The 17,572-nt window shown below is 43.0% G+C and overlaps 1 protein-coding gene across 14 annotated transcripts in view; it reads left to right on the top strand.

Annotated features, from left to right (window-relative positions):
* The window catches only part of LOC115208107 (calcium-dependent secretion activator 1), a 161,509-nt gene that overhangs the window by 39,785 nt on the left and 104,152 nt on the right, over positions 1 to 17,572 (top strand). For all 14 annotated transcript variants that reach the window (XM_029775890.1, XM_029775904.1, XM_029775898.1 and 11 more), the window contains exon 2: positions 12,797 to 12,910. In XM_029775890.1, the coding sequence (XP_029631750.1) occupies positions 12,797 to 12,910 (114 nt within the window). The remainder of the gene's footprint in view (positions 1 to 12,796; positions 12,911 to 17,572) is intronic.

Genomic DNA, 17,572 nt, shown 5'->3' with positions numbered 1-17,572 from the left:
ACACTTGGATTAGCTAACACAACATGCCATTGGAACACAGGAGTGATGGTTGCTGATAATGGGCCTCTGTACACCAATGTAGATATTCCATTAAAAATCAGCCTACTGTCACGCCCTGACCGGGTGAACTCAGGTGTTTTGGGTCAGGGTGGTTTATGTTGGGTGGTTTTCCTGTGTTTGTGTTCTGTTTTGCGTTGGAGCCTTGTGTTGGCTCTATTGGGGAGTATTTCTATGTTGGTTTCTGTCTTCCCAATCAGAGACAGCTGTCGCTAGTTGTCTCTGATTGGGATCTCATTTAAGTTCATTTTCCCCCACGCTGTTCGTGGGGAATTGTAGTTTGCACTGTGTTTCGTTTCTCCTGTGAAACTGGCACCATCTGTCGTGTTTATTGTTTTTTCGTGTACATCATATTTAAATAAAATGATGTGGAGCACGCAACCCGCTGCGTATTGGTCTGACAGTGATTTCGAGATATCTTCCGATGAGGGAGATTACGAGGAACGTTACAGAATTCCCCACCGAACCAGGACCAAGCAGCGGGAGGAAAAGGAGCGCGAGAGATGGGCTCGCGAGGGAAAGGAGTTCTGGACCTGGGAGGAGATCATGTCGGGGAAAGGACCCTGGCGGACGGACTCCCAGGTCGAGGAGGAAAAGCCAGCCGGTAGACGGAGTCGCAGGCGGCGGTCGAGGAAGCCCGGAAAACAGCCCCAAGAAAATTTTGGGGGGGGGCTAATGGGGTGGTCCGGTAGGGCAGAGGAAGAGCCCAGACCACTGCTCTCGTGGGGGATGACGGCGGAGGAAGAGACGAGGATGAGGCAGTTGAATGAGGACCTGCAGAGGGAAGATCTGGAGGAGGAGCCCTGGTATGCGGAGTTGCGCGCTGTGTCGCCAGTGCGCCCGCACAGCCCAGTGCGTCCGGTGGACAGACCCAGCACATGCCGTGCTAAGATGGGAATCCAGCCGGGACGAGTGGCTAAACCAGCTCCACGCTACAGGTCACCTATACGTGTTCACAGTCCTGTCTGGCCCGTCCCTGCTCCCCGCACCAAGTCAGTGGTGCGTGTCCCCAGTCCTGTCCGGCCCGTCCCTGCTCCCCGCACCAGGTTAGTGGTGCGTGTCCCCAGTCCTGTCCGGCCCGTCCCTGCTCCCCGCACCAGGTTAGTGGTGCGTGTCCCCAGTCCTGTCCGGCCCGTCCCTGCTCCCCGCACCAAGTCAGTGGTGCGTGTCCCCAGTCCTGTCCGGCCCGTCCCTGCTCCCCGCACCAGGTTAGTGGTGCGTGTCCCCAGTCCTGTCCGGCCCGTCCCTGCTCCCCGCACCAGGTTAGTGGTGCGTGTCCCCAGTCCTGTCCGGCCCGTCCCTGCTCCCCACACCAGGTTAATGGTGCGTGTCCCCAGTCCTGTCCGGCCCGTCCCTGCTCCCCGCACCAGGTTAGTGGTGCGTGTCCCCAGTCCTGTCCGGCCCGTTCCTGCTCCCCGCACCAAGTCAGTGGTGCGTGTCCCCAGTCCTGTCTGGCCCGTCCCTGCTGCCCGCACCAAACCAGTGGTGCGTGTTCCCAGTCCGGCACGGCCCGGGTCCGGTCCACCGGTGCCCAATCCTGTTCCGGGCGACAGCTCCGCTCCAGAGCCTGGGCATGCCTCTCCACAGTGGTCCAGTCCGGGCCAGAGGGGTAGGGCTAAGGGGGAGGCGGGGGGGAGAACACGCCCGGGGCCAGAGCCTCCACCGAGGGTGAGGCGCCCACCCGGATTCCCCCCCCTAATAGACTTAAGTTTGGTGCGCCGGGAGTACGCACCGTTGAGGGGGGGGTACTGTCACGCCCTGACCGGGTGAACTCAGGTGTTTTGGGTCAGGGTGGTTTATGTTGGGTGGTTTTCCTGTGTTTGTGTTCTGTTTTGCGTTGGAGCCTTGTGTTGGCTCTATTGGGGAGTATTTCTATGTTGGTTTCTGTCTTCCCAATCAGAGACAGCTGTCGCTAGTTGTCTCTGATTGGGATCTCATTTAAGTTCATTTTCCCCCACGCTGTTCGTGGGGAATTGTAGTTTGCACTGTGTTTCGTTTCTCCTGTGAAACTGTCACCATCTGTCGTGTTTATTGTTTTTTCGTGTACATCATATTTAAATAAAATGATGTGGAGCACGCAACCCGCTGCGTATTGGTCTGACAGTGATTTCGAGATATCTTCCGATGAGGGAGATTACGAGGAACGTTACACCTACAATAGTCATTTATAACATTAACAATGTCTACACTGTATTTCTGATCAATTTGATGTTATTTTAATGGACAAAAAAAAATTAGCTTTTCTTTCCAAAACAAGGACGTTTCTATGTGACCCCAAACTTTTGAGCGGTAGTGTAAATTATTTTTGTTTAACACTTTTTTGGTTACTACATGTTTCCAAATGTGTTATTTCATAGTTTTGATGTCTTCACTATTATTCTACAACGTAGAAAATAGTACAAATAAAGAAAAACCCTTGAATTAATAGGTGGGTCCAAACTTTTGACTGGTACTGTATAAGCCACCGGAGCTGCTAATCTACCATACCCATAATGAATATCAATCTGAGATAGTCAGTTCTTCCATCTGGACCTGTGTGCACACAGACATAAACTCAGAGAGAACATGAAAGACCATTACACACACTGACACTGAGTTGGGTTTTGAATGAAAGTTTTGATCCAAAGTAGAGCACACATTACAAATTTAAAGTGCACCGACTTTGATTTAATGTTTTAATAAAATATAGCTACATGTGTTGAGGGGCTCATAAAGTATTGAGAGAAAATACCTATTCAAATACCTTCTTGTCATAGACAGGAAATGAAAAAGGAAAAAGAAAGATGTTGTAATTATTATTACAGTGTGGACCAGTCAGTCTATGTATGAATTAGGTTTAACAGAACATGACAGGGTTGTCTAGTACAGTTATATTTTAAAGGGGAACTGCGCACACTGATCTGGCTTCGTTATTTGGCTTGCTCCTCAAGACATGCTGGTAGCCATGATAGAAGCGAAATGTGAGTTGGGTTGGGGGTGTGGTTTGAAGTGGGTGCTTTCTGGGTGTGTCCTTGCCACCACCAAGACACACCCATCTGCCAGAACCTTGCCCACAGCTGTTTCCTCCCACTCAATCACAACACACAAACCTCCTGCAGGTTGAGTTCAATAACTACAGGCAGATGTATGGTGAGATGCCGGAGGAAGCTTTGAATAGGTCAGTAGTTTACAGAGTAACATAAGAAGAATGCAATTTCTGAATTTATGTACAGTAGTTATTCTGAGGAATGGATTGAAATTTACACAATGGTTACCTGGAGGAAAATGGGGGAGGGTCATGCTTTTTAAATTTCAGTCAAAGGTAGGGTTTAGTATTTTTTTTAAATCTAGTCCAGGGGAGGGTCATGACATTTGTAATTGATTACATTTCTATATTTCTCAGTGTTTTAGAATTGGTTGCTTATTAGGCTATATATCAATGTGTGCCCGATACCGCCCCTCGTCTCTGATTCTCCGCTGGGCACGCAATATCAAGTGCGCCTATAGGCTATTTAGTATGGTCTCAATCAAATGCTCCATAGACTGTAGGCTACGAAGTGCATGCTCGGGGAAGCACAAAGTAAAGTTGTATTTCTAAGCTGCTGGGATGGTGTAAATAAAACTAGGCTGCATTACACATTGCAATGGATATTCCAAACCTTAGCCCCGGCCTGCTCTGCTCTTACACAACCAATGGCTGTGCTGTTTAAGGCTACAGTGGCAGTTCAGGAGGAAAGTCAAAGGCTTCTTCCTAAAATAATTTTTGATTAGTCTATTATCCTATTATACTAGTATTATCCTATGTTCTGTTCAGTTTGAGAAGGAGAGCACGAAGATGGGAAGGAAGACCGGAGGTAAACTTTGACAGCTTGCTAAAACTATAATTGATTTGATTAAATACAGTAGGTTTCTTGACGAAGATGTATTTATTAGAGTTATTGACCTCACAATAAGCCAGATTCGAGTAACTTACATTGTGGTGCTTAAACTTGAAGCAGCAGCCGTGGCACAATCAATCAGAAATGAACAGCTCATGGTGCTGAAAGCAGGCAAATTTGAGTATTCATTTTAATTAGACTTTACTAACAACAAGAGGGCTTTGAATTGTAGCCTATTTCTTCCTATTTAAGAAATAAGAGGTAGACCTATGTGTTTAACAGATGAAATTAGGCTATAGGCTGCTATATCCATAGATTTGTCAGTCAATTTCTCCACCCACGATGCACTATTTAAATAGCCTACATCCTTGTTTGTGAAGAGTGGCAGGTAGCCTAGTGGTTAGAGTGTTGGACTAGCAACCGTAAAGGTTGCAAGATCGAATCCCCAAGCTGACGAGGTAAAAATCTGTCGCTCTACCCCTGAACAAGGCAGTTAACCCACTGTTCCTAGGCTGTCATTGAAAATAAGAATTTGTTCTTAACTGACTTGCCGAGATAAATAAATAAAAGAGCTGTTAAGTTAAAACAAAGACTTGAATTGAGAGGGTATGCTATAGGCCTACTTTCTATTAAAGAAAATGGCAAAAAGCACAGGTCTACCCATTAGTTATCTTTAGATTTTGAAGAAAATTCAACAGATCCAATTATATAAAGTCATCTAGGCCTGTGCTTGCGCTTTGGTCCGCGATGCTTTAAGCTAGAAACAAGCTCTAGAGGAGACAAAAAATGTACTTTCCTTGGGAAGTAATCTAATTCTGTCACTATCAATTGGTTAAGCTATTCACTTTCTGTACAATAGAAGATGTTTAAACCCAGACAGTGTTTAGGAAAACACTTCTCGTTGGGTTGAGTAATGGGAGAAGAGTAGGCAGCAGTTAAAGTTAACATTTTTCTGCGTCGGTAAGCCTACTCTGTCTGGGATGGAAAGGAAGGCCTAACTTTTGAAAGTACCATGCTCAGATTCCTAATAAAGTCTCAGATTTAATTATTTGCAAACAGGGACCGTTTCGCTGCAAACAAGACAGACACACTGATTTGGCATTAGAGAAATATTATAAAATGAACACATAGGCCTATCTCTTTTCCATTCTTAGCCTGTCATTTCAGTAAATGGTGTAGTATGAAAAAATATTCAGATAGTATGTAACATTTCGTAAAATTGCATGACATTTTTATAAGGGGACATTTTTTCTCGGACCTGCAAAGCACGATGATAGATTCATGCAATTATTTTACTATAAAGGTGATCTTTGCACCCCTACTTTTGTCAACTCTGGTTTACTGGCCCGCAGCCCTGTGCTCTATCAAAATTCCTGCGTTGCCATGCAATGCTTACGGGATGAAGAACAGTTTCTAAAACTGCATATTTAAGGCTCTGGTCTGTACAAGAAGTGAGGTTAAATGGTAGGTATGTTTTCTGCTATCCACTTTGTTTTAATTAATATATTGGGTATAGGGGAGGGTCACAAATTTTTTTTAATCTCCAAGTACTCAGGGTGTGTTTAGGTCAAATATATTTTGCTGAAGGGAGGGCCGTCCATTTTCATTTCAAAGGGGTACAAATTTCTCCATGTATCCCCTATTATAAATAATGTTCCATCCTTAAACTAAGTGTTTTGATAACATTTCAAATGTAGTAACTAGTCCATGTACATTTTTTTTTAATGGTAACTGTGTTAAGGGTTTTGGGCCATCAAGGAATGAAGATGATGAGCAATCGGCAAAGGTAATCTGTAATCTGCTGGCATCACGACACGACATCAACATTGCTCTAATTACAGTAAGAAGACAGTTGAAGAAACTTGCGTGGACTTATGGAAAGGCTCGGTAGGAAATGTTTTATATATAAACTCAGCAAAAAAAGAAACAACCCTTTTTCAGGACCCTGTCTTTCAAAGATAATTCATAGATATTAACTTCACAGATCTTCATTGTAAAGGGTTTAAACACTGTTTCCCGTGCTTGTTCAATGAACCATAAACAATTAATGAACATGCACCTGTGGAACGGTCGTTAATAAGACACTAACAGCTTACAGACGGTAGGCAATTAAGGTCACTGTTATGAAAACTGGACACTAAAGAGGCCTTTCTAATGACTCTGAAAAACACCAAAAGAAAGATGCCCAGGGTCCCTGCTCATCTGCGTGAACGAGCCTTAGGCGAGGAGGCATGAGGACTGCAGATGTGGCCAGGGCAATAAATTGCAATGTCCGTACTGTGAGACACCAAAGACAGCGCTACAGGGAGACAGGACGGACAGCTGCTCATCCTCGAAGTGGCAAACCACGTGTAACAACACCTGCATAGGATCGGTACATCCGAACATCACACCTGCGGGACAGGTACAGGATGGCAACAACAACTGCCCGAGTTACAACGAGGAACGCACAATCCCTCCATCAGTGCTCAGACTGTCCACAATAGGCTGAGAGAGGCTGGACTGGGGGCTTGTAGGCCTGTGGTGAGGCAGGTCCTCACCAGACATCACCGGCAACAACATCGCCTATGGGCCCTTTGTTCAGGGACACATTATTCTATTTCTGTTAGTCACATGTCTGTTGAACTTGTTCAGTTTATGACTCAGTTGTTGAATCTTGTAATGTTTTTACAAATATTTACACCTTAAGTTTGCTGGAGATAAACGCAGTTGACAGTGAGAGGACGTTTCTTTTTTTGCTGAGTTTATATGTTTTATATTTATATTATTAAAATTACATTCTCAGAACATTAACCATGTGTGTTCGCTTGTTTTGTACTGTTATGTAGTTTCGACCCAATGATTCGTCTGAACTTCGCGTCCTGCAGGTCCAGGCATGGATCAAAGCTGGCGAGACATTCAATGACGTCATCTTCACAGGCGAATCAACCGTGGCCCTTGAGAAAATTGCTACAAAAAAAAGAAGATCAAGCTTGCCGAGTCCCAAGCATCTGCTCAAACTCCATGTGTGGGGGGCAATTTCTCTCCAGGGACCAGGCCCATATTTGATTTTTGATGGTAAGTTTGGCTATTTACAAAGCAAAAGGTACATCAAATATTGTAGCTTACACCTCATGGACTGTTATGTGTTCCACAATAATTCACCCTTGCCTCCTTTTTTAGGTATCATGGCTCGAGATTTCTTTGAGGAAGAAATCATCAAGAGATATGCTGTACCCCATGTCAGAGAGGTGTTCTGGGACCACATTGTTTCTTTCAAGGTAGGATTATAGCAATATTTTGTTACGTTTAGGCCTATGTACATGTATATTTCTAGTATTGTACATAATGTTTGCTGTTAGGCTAAATGTCTTTTTTTCTTCTCCAAATGCAGACAATGCCCCAAAACACACTGCCGCCCGGGTTAGCATTGCAAATGAGGGCTTAAACTGGGTCAAGACGCCAGCAGAGTAAGTAGACCTTTATGTAGTAAAATAAAGGTTAAATAAAAATAAATAAATAAAATACCTACAACACCTACAGTAGGCCTACAGTATATCTAAACATGCTTTTTTTAACCTCTATATGTAGGTCTCCTGATTTAAACCCGCTCGAACTTGTTTGGCAAGCCGACAAGCAAAGATGAACTGGTCAAGGCCATCAAGATGTTTTTGCTGGAGATATTGACGATACAACAATGCAACAAATACATTGATCATCTCAGCAAGTTTTTACCTGTGGTCGTGGAGCTGGGTAAAAGTGCGACTAAAACGTAGACTTCTTTCAGAGTCCTATAGTTAGTACAAGACATTTGAATGTCTTTTTTCTCGTTATTTTATTAACGAAAGCGTAAAGATGTTGATGAAGAAATACTGTACTGCTGTTTTGAGTTAGAAATGTAACAATTTAGAGTACATAAGTATCGAATACATTGCAAGTTGAGCGATTTTCACAACAGCAGCCGGGCTATAGAAAGTCTATTGTCGTGCTAATAGGAAAAATTTGAATGATGGGCTACAACTGCTACTGTACACTTGTGAAAAACAAATGTTTGAAAACCTGTTTTCAAAATGCCTCCAGATGTCCATCACTACTGTAAATAAAAACACAGCATCTTGTTTACATCTTTTATTGTAACCACAATGTCACAAATAATTTGTATCTACCTTTCTAATTACTTTTAGAGTTTGGGATTTACGAATGTGTGCTTTTACATTGTTTGAGTTCGAACGTGCAGACTTCTTTTCTTTAAATGGTTGTTTTATGTAGGATGCTACATTTTTGACCAGTTGCAATTGTAAGTAGGCCTAATAAATAAAAAACTACTTCTATTAGGCTGTTAAGCCTCATAGCCTACCTCAGCCAGTTAAGTTATTTATATAGGTCTAGGCTCCGAAGAAATAGACTCCAATTAAGCCCTCTTGTTGTTTGTTAAGTCAAATTCAGAATGAGTATTATTGTTGAAATGAATTGCTCGACTGGTGTAGGTTTTCTCCATCTGTTGGTGTGCAACACTTGCATAACAAGTTAGCTATATTTTCAGCACCAGCCAGTGTTCACCTATTGATTGTGCTGCGGTTGCCGCCAGTTGTTTTTTAAACGTAACCTTTATTTAACTAGGCAAGTCAGGTAGGAACAAATTCTTATTTACAATGACAGCCTACCTCGGCCAAACCCGGATGATGCTGGGCCAATTGTGGGCCGCCCTATAGCACTCCCAATCACGGTCAGATGTGATACAGCCTGTATTCGAACCAGGGACTGTAGTAAAGCCTCTCGCACTGAGATGCAGCGCCTTAGACCGCTGCGCCACTCAGGAACATTAACCATGTGTAGGTAGATACGTGTGTAGGTACTGTAGAATAAACAACCCTTTACATCAGTGGCGGTCGGTGTCGTTTAAGATGAGGGAGAAGGATTTTTTTTATGAGCTTGGCCTTATTTCTATTTCCGCATATTGGATGACTGTCATTCATATTCCATTCACCCAGTTCAATGTAACATCGATAGGTTTACGCTACTACATGATACTGACATGAGGTTGCTACAACATAGCCTATGAATGAAAGTTTACAACGTAGGTGCACAGGTCAGAGAATTTTGAGTAATCAATCTGACAGACAGTGACACATTCAATACTGCCCTGCACACTCTTGCCTGCATCTAGCTGATCTAGGGTGTAATCATTAGTCCAACAGTTGCAAATGAGAGTTTCTATTGGACAAATTCAGGTATGTTTATCCCCATTTTGTTCCATTTGCTTCTGTTTAAGAAAGTTAACAGAATCTGCGGAATGAACACTCCCCTGATCACAGGCAAACAGTTCACTTTCATAGCAGCCACATTTACATTTACATTTACATTTAAGTCATTTAGCAGACGCTCTTATCCAGAGCGACTTACAAATAAAAACATCATGATCACTTTGATTGTTGTATATATACTTCCTTCTTGCAACCATCTACATGCTCTCCTCCTCTAACCTTTCCCTTTGCTTGTGGACTTCAGTGCACAACACATCAGCTGTGTGTGACCAAATCATGACCGCTACACACAGTCTAAATTGTTGTCACATCATAGTCAAGAACTACTAGAACTAACGTATTAGTTAACCCACTACAATCGTGCAGTACAGTTTACAGTCAGAAAGCAGTTTAGCAGTTACACCGGCGAGCCCCTTTGTTAATAAATAATGTTAAGCCAAAAGCTTACCTTGACTTGGAGGAGTTCCAGTGCTGGATAGCCATTGCCAGCTAGCTAACATATCATCCTTCTCTGTTTGAGCCGGGAGTTTGAGTAGGCTAAACTAGCTAGCTGCATTCACTAACTAAGTGAAAGTTTAAAAAAAAATACAACCAAATATAGCTAGCTCGCTCTCTTGCTTCTCCTTCGTTTTGGAAGAAATGTAATTGTTGAAAACTGTTCAACTAGCTCTGTCTTTCTCTCAGTCAACTACCCAGCTAGCACAGTGGATCTGGCCTGATGATGGCTGAGAGTCGGGCACTCGGCTGAGAGTCAGACTCGGCCAATGTCATGTGGCTCGAGTCTGGGCCGCCCTACGCAGTATTACTTATGGCTATGATGCAGCGACTGCGTTCGGACCAATTCTGGTGATAGTTATTTGGCCCAGATGTTTTACTTGGGGCTCGGGCCGATTGGGGCTACTCTCTGGCAGATGATTACATGGGATGCTTTATATAATTAACATTTCATTATTTATTTTTCCATATTTTCTCATTGTTTCTGTGATCAAAATATACAATTGACATTTAAATGAAATTCTTTAAGAGTCTTATGTAGTATTTTAGTATTTTGATACTTTGTGCAAGGCAATTGATGAGCATTAAAAACCTTGTGGATGGAGCCTCCCGAGTGGCTCAGATGTTTAAGACACTGCATCGCAGTTCAAACTGCGTTGCTACAGATGCTGGTTTGAGACCTGTGCCAGCCGTAACCGGAAGACCCATGAGGCGACGCAGAATTGGCTCAGCGTCGTCCGAGATAGGGGAGGGTTTGTCCTTGTCCCATCGTGCTGTGGCACATGCACGCTGACACGGTCACCAGGTGTATGGTGTTTCCTCTGACACAAAATGTTTTTTTTTTGTGGATGGGTATAATTTGTATGTATAAAATGTACAATAGTAATATTTAAAATGTCTAAATGTGGTAATTTTGTAGACATTTATTTACATTTGCATTGTGTCGCTTCTGGGGGGATTCTGGTAAGATGCCGGCAAAGTCGGCTGAATTCTGATAGATGGAAACGGCCCGATGTACTTGGTCCGTTTCTGGGCAGTCCAACACCAGATTCCGGGCCGATTCAATCAGTTCCGGCCCCCCGGAAGAGGGCCGCTGCTGGGCTGATTCCTCATTGCTAGCTGGGTACTCACCACATTGTATGCACTGCAGTGCTAGCTAGCTGTAGTTTATGCTTTCAGTGCTAGATTTCTCCTCTGATCTTTTGATTGGGTGGACATTGGGTGGACAACATGTCAGTTCATGCTGCAAGAGCTCTGATAGGTTGGAGAACATCCTCCAAAAGTTGTAATTAATGTGTAAGACTATGGCAGGGGGTGAGAACCATGAGCCTCCTAGGATTTGTATTGAAGTCAAAGTACTCAGAGGAGGACAGAAGCTAGCTGTCCTCCGGCTACACCATTGTGCAGAGTGCTGCTGAGGCTACTGTTTACCTTAATTTCAAAACAGTATGTTGTAATCAATTATTTGGTCATGTGAATATATTTTGTATAGTTTTATCTAAAAAAGGTAACTTTTTTAATGTTTCACTATTTAGATTTTTATGAAATTCACTGAGGAGGATGGTCCCCTCCCCTTCCTCTTCTGAGGAACCTCCACTACTTTTACATAATATCATAGAAGCTGCTAATATAACAATGTGCACCTTTCACCTTTCACTGTCATTCCCAACCAATGCAGATGCTGTTCCTATTGAGATTTTGTCTGGTGGTAATGGGGCTACCTTAGCGAACATGTCAGTGTGGTCATACCTTCCTGTGTGGTGTCCTGTATACAACAGAAATTCCCTGATCCTGGTGAAGAATACACAGGGTTGCTCCCTCCCCATATTGACTGATACCATCAATTCAAGACAAACTCCAAGCACCTATTCTGCATACCAGCTAGGGTCTTTCTAGCCTGGTTGCGTCTCTGTTCAGCGACTACATTCCACTCCTTGCCACACCTGTCATTTGATAAAAGAAACTGGCCTTGAGTGCCAAGGATTGGAATGTTAGCTAAAAAGACTGGTACCCAGACTAGGGTTATTAAGCAGGGCATGCAAACTATAGAATTTTGGCTGTGGAGGAATTGTCAATCCGTATAAGGCTTTTCAGTCTGCTGTCCTTGAAACGCATTGGGGTCAATCAAACAATGGAGCCCTATTCATTGAAGGGAAGTGAAGGGAGGAGGAGGGACGATTTGCACATGAGCTTGATAAAAGGGGGCATGACTTGTTGACATAATTGTAATCCAAACATAACCTTCATTTACTCGTTGTGACTCACTGAGGTTCCAAACTCCATTTTAGACATGGCTGTCACGTCCACTCCCACTCCCCCTCTGTGGCGTTCATTGTGATCAGTTTACTTATTATTACGCACACCTGCCACCATCGTTACGCGCACCTGCGCCTCATGAGACGCATTTGGACGCCATCACTTCTATGATCACCTCCCCTATATCTGTCACTCCCTTTGGTTCTTTCCCCAGGCAGTATTAGTTATGTTTCTCATGTCCAGACGCTACACTTGTTTTGTATTGTTCCCTGTTTTAAAAAAAAAATTTATTACCCACTGTACTTGCTTCCTGACTCCCAGTCTGCATTACAAAGACTTTGACACAAATTATTCTATTTACACGTTGTAGTACATTTTGACACTAGAATACATGTTTCTGACTAATATCGTTGCCACAGAGGTCGTTTTCAAAGGGATTTAGTTGCTTTTAGGGGCAATCGCTCTTTAAATGAGAGGTGCTCCTGGTACAGCCTGTCTCTTTGGCATGTGATATTTACTACAGGTTGTACTTCATTGAGAGACATTATTACACAAATCCTAACAAAGTCAGAAGGGGCAACATAACATATTTCATATATAATTGTTAGAAATGTACAGTTAATGCACATATTGTTTCCTCACGCTAAGGAAGCACTCCTCCTTCGTCAGAAGCAATCAAATCAAGCGCTATCAAACAACCCAAAAATCTATCTTCTCAAAACACTGAACTACCTCGATTAATGTCTGTCAACTGTCTCCCATATCCATAACCCATACATATGTAACAGGTTGATGTATCCCTACCCATGGCTGTGTTTTCTGACTCTTATTGAGGTGTCCTCTGTGTGATATGGCTGTGTTATTGACGTATGCCCTCTGCCTCCCCAGATCACAGAGCAGCAGCTCCGGCAGACCAACGACCGCTTCAAAGCTTTCCTCAACGGAGACACCCAGATAGTGGCTGATGAAGCGTTCATCAACGCAGTCCAGAGCTACTATGAGGTACAGAAACCTAACCTCTCTCCCTCTGCTGTAACACGATGCTGTAACAAACCTATAACTGTGTAATCTCATCCGCCGACTGTCTCTCAGCACACCACCGTCACAATACGCTTGTTAAATGAACCGTCCTTTTCTCTTTCTTTATAGAGACCGCTATCATGGGTTTTGTGTTCTGTGTTTCCTATGTGTTGTGGTGCTGAGATAGTGTTAGCATTCAATGCAATAGACCAGTCTGATTAGCTGTCATTTACTGCTGTAACTCAATTAGCATAGACATGAGTTGTAAAAAGACCCCCCAGCTCCCTCTGTCTCCCGGAACTGTTATCAGAGCTTTTCCTAATAAATCAAATCCGAGCTGTTGAGATAGTCTGTCCGTGTTGCTGAAAACAGAGTGGCAGAGTTGAGATACAGAGTGGTAGAGAGAGAGAGAGATACTGTACCTCTTCCTCAGTGCTGCTCAGTGAATTGGTTTCTCTCTAACTGTAGGGCTAGGAATCACTCGTAGTGGGATGGGAGTGGCTGCTCAGTTTCTCAGCGCTCTGTTGCTTTGGCCTGAATTCCAGGGAACTGCTGTGCTCTGTGGGGGGAAAATGGTGGATGAGATGATGCGTCATGTCGACACATCTATTCACTGACTAAATGGATTAGCTAACACGCTATCCTTGTGCTAAAGAGACTGCCATCGTGCTCTCACCTACATTACAGTCACAATTCAACCAGTTCAACAATAGGAGAATTATGGTGCAGATAAAAATACCCTTATATGGGATTTCATTTTCTATCGTCCGCTATCCCACTAGATAGGTAGAGCACTTTATGATGGATATTATAATGCTGTATTAAATCAAATCATGCAATGCCCTGAAGGAGCTCCAAAACCAAAGCAATCCATTTGAAAACAAACAAGTACATTTTATTTAATTAGACAAAACGGCGACTCGATTGAAATACTGTAGTGATTACCCACATAATGCTGGCTGGCCCATGTTGACTCCGATGCTTCAATGCACAGTAGTGCCAAGTTGGCTGGATGTCCTTTGGATGTTGGACCATTCTTGATGGAAACTGTTGAGCGTGAAAAACCCAGTAGCATTGCAGTTCTTGACACAAACCGTTGCACCTGGCACCTACTACCATACCCCGTTCAAAGGCACTTATATCCTTTGTCTTGCTCTTGCCCATTCACACTATGAATGGCACACATACACAATCCATGTCTCAATTGTCTCAAGGCTTAAAAATCCTTTCTATCTCCTCCCCTTCATCTACACTGATTGAAGTGGATTTAACAGGTGATCATAGGATCATAGTTTTCACCCGGGTTTACCTGGTCAGTCTATGTCATGGAAATGTTTTGTACACTCAGTGTATATACTGACAAGAGGTCGGGACCCAATAATGTAACTATGGCAATAAAGACAAGATTCTAGCCAATGAGATGGCAGATTTGCGCGTCAACAACAGGCACAAATCTGATAGTAACATTGTTTTTCTCTAAGATTTTATTTAAACTTTATTTAAGTAGGGAGTCATGCTGACACAACGGTCTCTTTCACAGATGAGTCCAGCATCTATAAGAGGATTAACACATCAATAAACAACAATTACACTATACATGAAAAGCAAAAACAATCATATGAAAGAAACACAATCTTCAGTAAAATGGGCCTCTAACATCAATCTGAATTGCACTAGATGCACCATCTCCACCAACTTTAAGCAGTTTGGGATATCATTCCACATGACAGCCGCAAAAAAAAACTATAAGCAGATTTACGTACCTTGGTGAAGATCGAAGGGATCTCCAGTGTTAGCCATCCACGTCTGGTAACTTATATGTCTGAAGGTTAACAATGAGGTGAGGTATGGCAGAAGTTTATGCAAGAGGGCTTTATAGACAGAAAAATAGTCACCCTAAGTAAATATGAACAAAAAGGCTGTGAAAAACATTTCATTGTTGTTTATCAGCTTGATATTACACTCAATATATCACATGAATCTAACCTTTAATTGAGTTAAAATTCTTGAACAAAAAAAGAATTGTCATCAAGAAATCACTGGTACCCATGTATTTAGTACTTTGTGCACCCTCCCTTTGTCAAGATAAGAGCTCTGAGTGGTCTCCTATAATGTTTGATTGGGTGGGAGAACACATAGGAAGGGATTTGAGACCATTCCTCCATACAGAAACACTCCATGTTGATAGATAACAAAGGGAGTTTAGTCTGTGAGTCACCTCATATTTATACCCCAGTGAAACAGGAAGTTGTGGATTACCACTTAAGAGTTCCCAAAGACTCAGATGAACTTTAAAAAGTACAATCTTAACCGAAATATACATCAATTACATTTTGCTCATAAGAATTTCTAGGGGTGCCAATAATTGTGGCATGTATGTTTTTGAATAAAATAATTATTTATTGATGACAATTGTTAGAATTGTTTTTACAATTTTAACCCAGTTAAAGGTTAGATTCATATGATATTTTGATTGTAAGATCAAACTGATAAACAACAAGGACATTTTTTCACATACTTTTTTGTTCATATTTACTTAGGATGCCAGTAATTCAGGAGGGCAGTTTAATAGGTTTTACCTGCATTATGTACCAATTCCAATTCAACAAATGCTTTCTGCAGGGCAATAAAGGCAGATTGAAGCTCTGACAGAGCCTGGTCAGCTGTGTAAATAGTGAAAAGTACCAGACCAAGAATTGGTCCCTGTGGACACCCATTGTTATGTCCAGAAATACCGTCATTAAATAAACACTGTGTTCTGTCTTTTACAAGATGCCACGTATATCCACTTATATCAATACAGTTCTAACAACAGAAACATTATAAAACTTAGACTCATTTAGCAAATAAGCAATTATATTTGATGTTGACAAAATTCAGCATGCTCTCATTGACCTCCATACAAAAAAAATAAACACTTGGTTTGCTTCACGCTGTATTCTCGCACGTACAGAGTCATCCATCTCACTTTGCCTCTTCCTCTCTGCTGAGACATGCCCAAATACAGGTGTCTATCTGTTTGCTGGGCCTAGAAGAACTCAAAGCGCCAATGTCAAACAGGACAAATAGATTTACTGTTACAGGCTTGTGCAAGAAAGGTATCTCCCTCTCTCTCTTGTTCTCTCTCTCTCAACCCCCACTCTCGTTCTCTCTCTACCCTCACACATCAAATTCATTATTTAATTCAGTGCTGTAAATACATAACATAACAGGGTTAAAACTACTGTCTTCTTATTGTAGTGTGTCACTAGTGTTTAATCACAGCGGACAATGTGGCCACAATTTAACTGTCACAGTGTAATGGATGCAGGGGCCTGATAGACAGTTTCTCTGATGTGTGTGTGTGTCCGGTGCTATGACAATAGCCTTGTCTTGCTCACTCCCCATCACTCTGTCGTTAAAGGGATGGAGGATGACCCTGAGAACTGTCTGGCCTGTCCATGGCTGCTGCCGCCACGCAAATGCACACACGCACACACGCACACACGCACACACACACACACACACACACACACACACACACACACACACACACACACGCAGTCTGCCCTGGCTGCATGGAGGAGTACCGGCTCCTTCTATTGATCACACTGTCTCAGGGCTGAATGTAGGAACACACACACATTTCACATGGATAATATACAGTTGGCTGGGTTTTCTTGCATCGGCAAGACAGAACATCTGCCTCCGGTAAGACAAGGGTGGTGGTCTGTGTCTATTTGTCAATAACAGTTGGTGCACGAAATCTAATATTAAGGAAGTCTGTAGGTTTTGCTCACCTGAGGTAGAGTATCTCATGATAAGCTGTAGACCACACTATTTAACGAGAGAGTTTTCATCTATATTTTTCGTAGCTGTCTGTTTACCACCACAAACCGATGCTGGCACTAAGACTGCACTCAACAAGCTGTATAAGGCCATAAGCAAACATGAAAATGCACATCCAGAGGCAGCGCTCCTGGTGGCCCGGGGAAATCAGGTCAAACTTAAATCTGTTTGACCTGATTTCTACTAGCATGTCATACCATCAACCAGAGGAGAAAAAAAACTCTAGACCACCTTTACTCCACACACAGAGATGCATACAAAGCTCTCCTACGCCCTCCATTTGGCAAATCTGACCATAATTATATCCTCCTGATTCCTGCTTACAAGCAAAAACTAAAGCAGGAAGTACCAGTGACTGTTTTGTTAGCGCAGACTGGAATATGTTCTGGGATTCATCCAATGGCATTCAGGAGTATACCACCTCAGTCACCGGCTTCATCAATAAGTGCATCGATGGCGCCATGAATTACAGGCAACATCTGCACCAAGCTAAAGGCTAGAGCTGCCGCGTTCAAGGAGCGCGACTCTAATCCGGACGCTTATAAGAAATCCCGCAATTCCCTAAGACGAACCATCAAACAGGCAAAGCGTCAACACAGGACTAAGATTGAATCCTACTACACCGGCTCTGACACTCATCGGATGTGGTAGGGCGTGCAATCTATTACGGACTACAAAGGGAAACCCAACTGCGAGTTGCCCAGTGACGCGAGCCTACCAGACGAGCTAAATGCCTTTTATGCTCGCTTCGAGTCAAGCAACGCTGAAGCATGCATGAGAGCACCAGCTGTTCCAGATGACAGTGTGATCACACTC

This window comes from Salmo trutta, chromosome 14, assembly GCF_901001165.1.
Source record: "Salmo trutta chromosome 14, fSalTru1.1, whole genome shotgun sequence".
NCBI classification, from domain to species: domain Eukaryota; kingdom Metazoa; phylum Chordata; class Actinopteri; order Salmoniformes; family Salmonidae; genus Salmo; species Salmo trutta.
Note: the sequence above shows the minus strand (reverse complement) of the source record. Positions and strands in the feature narration are given on the sequence as shown.